Source organism: Acinonyx jubatus, chromosome C1, assembly GCF_027475565.1.
Source record: "Acinonyx jubatus isolate Ajub_Pintada_27869175 chromosome C1, VMU_Ajub_asm_v1.0, whole genome shotgun sequence".
NCBI lineage: Eukaryota > Metazoa > Chordata > Mammalia > Carnivora > Felidae > Acinonyx > Acinonyx jubatus.
Window position 1 is genome coordinate 33,338,436 of NC_069381.1, and position 6,972 is coordinate 33,345,407.

Here is a 6,972-nt window from a genome sequence, read left to right on the forward strand (position 1 = left end):
TTTCAATATCTACAGTTCCCCATATGTCAATGTATTTCAATAAAGTTAAAAATGCATTATGAAAGTGTCTGGGTGGGAGGAGATTTTCCCAATTGCTAGGAGATTCTGCTCTCCCTTGAAAATATCACTTCACTAAGACAGAGCTCCTTACTTTAGATACATGAGGGTTTATGTGCCCTAAATGAATAGTCTCCTAATAGTATTGAATGAGAAATGACCTGTGACCTATATTGCTTTCCTGAACCCTATTTTATATGATTACAATAGATTTTCTTAAATTGTTCTGTGGTTCAGACCTTGTCAAATCCCTGACTGAGCTTTAATGGTGTTACTGACCATTAGTCAGTAACTAGTAACTGACCATTAGTCAGTCACTGACCAGAAGTCATCTTATGCCCATCAATTTGAACTTATTTCATGAATCCAGAGATCAAGCACTCAGGTGCATGTTCACTCGGTAATAGGAAACATGAATATTGGTGCCAATTCTATGCCAGGTCTTGTAAACTGGTGGTACAGAAATGAATCAAATATAGGCGTGCCTTCATGGAGTTCCCTGTCAGGTGTCTTTATGCTTGAGGGACACCTATTGCCATAACCTCATGGGTGTTCTGAGATATGATCTTACTGAGACTAACCCATTAATACGTCATGTGTGCCCATTGGATGTTGGAAAGAATTTAGATGGAGAAGCCATGTAGGATGTGTCCCGGGTTTGTTGCTGGTACCCATGCTTCTGTGACTTCATTCTGTTGCTTTACCCCAGCCTGTCACTTTGAGGAAAGCTCTCTTCACATCTTTGTTCCTAAGACTATAGATGATAGGATTGAGGAAGGCAGAGATGATGTTGTAGAATAAAGCCAACTTCTTATCTTCTTCTGGGGAAGATTCAGAACCAGGTCTCATGTACATAACCATACATGGTATAGAGAACATAGTGACAACAGTAATGTGGGAGGCACAGGTGGAAAAGGCCTTGAGCTGCCCTTGGGCTGAGCGAATTCTCAAGATGGCAGCAAAAATATTGATATAGACAATGATGATGAGGGAGAGTGGGACCAACAGAAGAATGAAGCCCAAGATGAAGTCCACCTGATCATTGAGAGATGTGTCTGCACAGGCCAACTTCAAGACTGCAGGTACTTCACAGAAGAAGTGATTGATCTCATTAGGACCACAATAGGGAAGAATCATAGTAGAGACAGTGTATATCAGGGCACAGCTGATACCCCAGAATCCACAGAAGGCCACCATTGACCCACATAGCAAAGGGCTCATAATGACTTTATACCTCAGGGGATGGCAAATGGCCACATACCTGTCATAAGCCATGATTGCAAAAAGCCAAGACTCAGTGATTCCTAGCATCAGGAAGATGTACATCTGCGCCACACATCCAATGTAGGAGATGGTCTTCTCCTTGCAAACCAGGTGTACCAGCATCTGGGGCACTGTGGTGGTGACATAGCCCATATCCATAATAGATAGGACACTGAGGAAAAAGTACATGGGTGTGTGGAGGCGGGAGTCCATGCGTATCAAGGTGATAATAAGCCCATTGCCCAGAAGAGTGATGAGGTAGAGGAAGAGGAAGACACTGAATAGAATAACATTTATCTCTGTGTTACGAGAGAATCCTAAAAGAATAAACTCAGTAAGAGAGCTATGGTTTCCCCAGCGTAAGTCTTGCATCCTTCTCCTGGTATAGAGAAAGAACAGAGCCATAATCATTCATAAAATGAAGTCTTCAGATTCAAACCCTGATGCTACTCTTTTATTAGGAGGGCCAAATATAAGTAGCAAAGTACGTTCTCATTAGGACACCCACAAAGCTGGGAACCAAATTTTTTAAAAAAGAATTTCCATTTTATATGAAACAGCATGTTAATATTGTATTACTTAATCATAGTTTATTCTGAGACTACAGATAATAAATTTCACATTTCAAAATGTAGAACTTGCAAAAAGGAGTGTCCAAAACTGTGTCCTGCACTTCCTGAACTCGCCATAGTTCATGGAGCTTATAAAAGATTTCAAAGCAGTCAAAAAAATAATTGGATATTTGAGATTACAGCATCTGTTGTGAGTGTCATACCAAATGGAGATTTCTACCCCTCCTGGGAAGCTTTTATCAAAATGGGCTTCAGTGGGACTACTTGAGTAGCTTAACAGGTACTCTGGAATTTTAGAGACATAGTTATTGGATATATGACTTACTCCAGAAGACAACTATCATTTGGAAATAAATTCAGCTTCATGACAAGTCAAAGTCATGTATTTCCATGGACCAGAGGTGGGTAATACATGAGAGAGAGAGAGACAGAGAGAAAGAGAGAGAGAGAGAGAGAGAGAGAGAGAGAGAGAGAGAGAGAAGGAAGGAAGGAAGGAAGGAAGGAAGGAAGGAAGGAAGGAAGGAAGGAAGGAAGGAAGGAAGGAAGGAACAAGAGACGGAGGGAAAGAAACTACCATGCTAGGATACTATACTCAACAAATATATCCATAAGGAATGAAAGCTGTTTGCTCTCCAAAAACCTGATAATCAATTACCAAAAGACTCACAGTAAAAGAAATATTAAAGAGCTTCTTTAGGCTAAAGGCAAATGGTCCCTGATGGAAGTATGCAATTGAAAGAGAAAATTAACACCAGAAATCATAAATGTGTGTGTAAATATCATAGAATATTAATTGTTTAAAGCAACAAAAATAGCGACACCTTGTTGGAGCTTTATATATACACATAGAAGTTGAATATGTGACAAAAATGGTCTAACAAGCAGGAGGAGGAAATGGACTTAAACTGTTGTTAGATTTTGCATTGTTTGGAAAATGGCACTTTAAGTGAGACTATAAGCCAAAGATGCATATTTTAGTCTCTAGATCAGGTGTCAAGACACTTTTTCACGTAAGGAGTCAGACAATTAATAGTTTAGGCTTTGCACAGAATATACAGTCACTGTAGTATATTTTTATTTGTTTTTTAAAAACCCTTTTAAAAATATAAGGTTTACCAATCCCTGTTGTAGAATAACAAAAGAATAATTTTAAAAAATAGTAAAACTCAAAATACAGTACAGAATGTAAAGGGAATAATTAAAAGTTTTTGATTAATTCAAAAGAAGGCAGGAAAAGTGGAATAAAGAAAAAAAGAACACTTGGAACAAGTAGGAAACAAGTATTAAAATGATAGACTCAAACCTAATTAGTAACTACATTAAATGTATATTAGTAAGCAAGCCTACTGAAAGACAAAGATTATCAGACTGGATTTTCAAAAACTGATAGCAATGCTGGGGCACTTGGGCGGCTCAGTTGGTTGAGTGTCCAACTCTTGATTTTGGTTCAGGTCATTATCCCAGGGTTATGGGATTGAGCCCCATGTTGGGCTCTGTGCTGAGAGTGGAACCCGCTCAAGATCCTCTTTCCCTCTCTCTCTCTGTCTAGTCTAGTCCCTACCAGACTAAAAATAGTCTTCCCTCTCTCTAAACTAAAAATAAAAAAAATTTTTAAATAAAAAAATAAAATAGAATAAAATAAAATAAAATAAAATAAAATAAAAACTAGTGGCAATGAAAGAATTCCATAAAGAAAGGAATAATCTTTAAAAACCAGAGAAGAACAAGAATAGAATTTTTAGATTATCAAGATAGTACCAGTCAACTCAGGACTGTCTTGCCCCTCACCTCATCTCTCTCTTACTGCAAGCCTGGCAGTGGCTAAAGCCACTGGGAATTGGGATGAGGAATTGACAAACTAAAAGGTAAAGAAACATAACATACTTCCTCCTTGCTACTTGCAACTTGCTACAGCAAGCCTAACTCAATCTGAAGAATTATAGAAGACATCCTGCAGGAGGTAAGAGTCAAGCTGGTCGTTGAAGAGTGGGTAGACGCTAACTACAGGGAAAGTGCAGGAAAGAATATACCAGGGAGAGAAAGTCATCTGTGTGAAGTCATGAAGCATTAGCTAGCCAGAGAGTGATGGGAGATAGGGTAAAGAGGTAGGCAAGGACAGACCATGGAGGACCTATAAAGCCCTACAAAATGGTCTAATGAGGGTGGATTTTATAGAAAGGAACATAAGGATCCACCAAATAGGCATGACATCAGGCTTATGTCTGGCAACAATCACACTGGCTGCAGTGTGGAGACTGCAGCAATTCAGGGAGGAAAGGATGAGAGTGGGAGCAAATATTGATATGAAAGGTAGGTATTCAACAAGAGTCTTTAGGAGGTGAGTCTATGGATGTAGGTAAGTGATTAAGGAGTGGTGAGAAAGAAAGATGGGTCAAGGATGGATTCCAAGTTTGAGTAAATGGATGGGGGTGATGGTGTCATTCACTGAGGTTGGGTACATGGGAGTGGAAAGTTTGGGAAGGAGGGAAGAAGGACACATGATGAGTCTAGTTTTGGAGTCGGGGAGTTTGTGGGACTCCCAGTATCTGTTTGGCTGATGGTTGAGAGCTGAAAAGAAAGCTCTAGAGACAGGAATCTGAGCGTCCTCAGCACTTCTATAGGAACTGAAGCCATCGGAAGAGATGAGATCACCTGGGGAGAGCGTGTAGAGGGAGAAGACAGCTGAAAGTAGCACTCTGAGAAGCCACACTCTAAGGGTTGGCTTCAAGGAGAGAATCCAGAGAAGATGGTGTCAAGAGGCCAAAGATGGATGACATGTGACACAGAAACCCAAGGAGAGACAAGGTCTACAAGGAGAGGATGGTCTTTGTGGTCAAATATGGATAGATACCAAGTGAAATGAGAACCAAAAGTGTCTGAAGCCAGCCCATCTCCTGCCTTAAATACATCTCCATATTTATATCTCTTGCCTGGATGGTCCCCCTATATTCCTTGTGTCCAACTGCCTACTTGAACTCTGCCTGTTGATGTTTAACTTCTCAAACTTCTCACATCCAAGACTGAACTCCTAATTTTTACTACATGCTCTAGCTCTTGGATCTCATCTCCCATTACTGTCCCCTTGTCTCATTCCACAAAAACCACACTGTCACTGTTACCCTTTCGAGTCCAACAACTGCCAACTAGACTTTCACCTAAAGACTTTTGCCACAACATCCAGTACTTATGCTCTCTTCTACCAGATCTCTTTAGGGGGGAGTTCTTCTACTTCCTTCAGTTCCCTGCCCAACTGTCACTCATCAGAGAGCCCCTTCTTCACCATCCTGTCTGAAATGCAGCCATCCTTCACTGTCTCCTTAGTTAGCTTTACTTTCTTTATTGTACTTCTCACTTCTTAAAAAACTTACCTATTTATCTGATTATTGTCTGTTGTCCCCAAGTAGGTTGTAAAAGCAGAAACTTTGTTTTGTTCACTAGTATATCTCTAGTGTCAATCATTGTGCTGGGCACATGGTAGCAACTCAATTAATATTTATTAAATTGTTAAAGCAGGAATGCCAGTCTTAGATTCCATCCTAGAAGCTATATTGGCAGGATAAATAAAGGTGATTGGTACCTGCCCTCTCCAGTGGGGCAAACATATTTGGAATGTAGAATTTACACCTGTGACCCAAGTCTTAAGGAGATACATGGACGAGTTGTGGCTTGTAGAAAGATATATTATGATGGTACAAAAACAAATCTAAGCAACTGGTGATTTTTCTCTGCAGAAATTTAAGCTAGGGAGGATGCTGAGGTCTGTCTACAGAAGTATCTAAAGGGCTGCATTAAGGAAGATGAATAAGAATTGCCCTGCATAGTCCCAAATTTAGAATTAGTATAAATTTTACTAGGACACCAAGCTTCAGATTGACTACAGAAAAGTTCCAACATCCAGAGATATTCATAGACAGAAAAGACTGTCCTGAGAAGCAATGAGCTCCCTGTTTCTGTTGAGAGGTTCAGGCTGAATCTAGCTGACCATATGTCAGGGACACAGTGGGATCAACCCGGACTTAGAGGTGGAGCAGGAGGACTGCTGAGGTCCATTCCATCTGGAGGAGTTAAGGTCTTTTCCATCTTCTCTGTCCTCTTTACTATCTATCTTCACCTGTTTCCCAATGCCTAATACCTGGAGCACTGTAGCAGCCTCTCACTGTGACTCTCATCCCCCAGTCCCACCCACTCACTCAGTCCTACAGCATTTTCTAGGAGCATTCTAATTAAAAGAGCATTTTCAGTGTGGCCTTTGTCCGCTCATTCTACTGGTACAGAATGTATGGGGGAAGGAGCATTGGGTGGGTAGAAGAGAAGAAGAGGGAATAGAGATGGGGGACAGCTCCAGAACTCCAGAAGCACTCTCAGTCCCACAATTTTGGACAACAGTGACAGGGAGCATCACTGAACTATAAGTATCTTGGCGGGAGGCATCTGCCTTGCTCCCTGCTCCTCAACAAGAGATCCTTAGAGCAATTTCCAATGTCAGAGTGGTCCTCCAAATCCTTGCCTCCCCTGAGATCTCCTTGCAGCCTCCCTCCTCCTCTCCCATATCCTAGTGCTGTCCTGTCAACCTTCCCCACCTCTCACCTGCATCCCTTGACTTGCCCACTTCCAAGGGTCCCCCTGATTGGGACAGACACATGGGAGAGCCCCGCTGCCTCAGCCTCCCCAGCAACAGCCCCTCCTCCTTCTCTTTGTCTTCATTGGCAACTGAAGGCCAAATGTCTTAAGGGAGATGTGCATACTCAGTCAGAGGGAAAAGAAAGGTAGTTGGATAGAGAGCAAGTCAGAGTTGGGGAAGAAGAAGTGGACAAAGGATAGGACAGAGCAAAGAGCATAGGCATGAAGGGACCTGCAGATGTGCAGATTTGTAGAAAGTCGAGAGAACCAGAGCAAGCAGAGAAAGGATGCCTCAGAGGAGCAGACACCCAAGCCATGGGCCACCGTCCCCACTCCCACTGCTCTTTACCTGCTCTCAGGCTCTGTGTGAGGGATGGGCCAGAAGCCTGAGGAGCTCTCCTTTGAAACTGTGCTCACGGGGGCCCCAGTTCCCAGGAGGACAAATCCAATGACTTCCAAC

At 41.9% G+C, this 6,972-nt stretch overlaps 1 protein-coding gene across 1 annotated transcript; it reads right to left on the reverse strand.

Annotated features, from left to right (window-relative positions):
• Positions 1 to 624: 624 nt before the first annotated feature.
• LOC106970186 (olfactory receptor 2A12-like) lies at positions 625 to 1,731 on the reverse strand. Its single transcript, XM_015066762.2, has one exon. It carries the CDS (start codon positions 1,729 to 1,731, stop codon positions 745 to 747), a length of 987 nt encoding a protein of 328 aa, XP_014922248.2. The 3' UTR covers positions 625 to 744.
• Between the last annotated feature and the right edge of the window lie 5,241 nt (positions 1,732 to 6,972).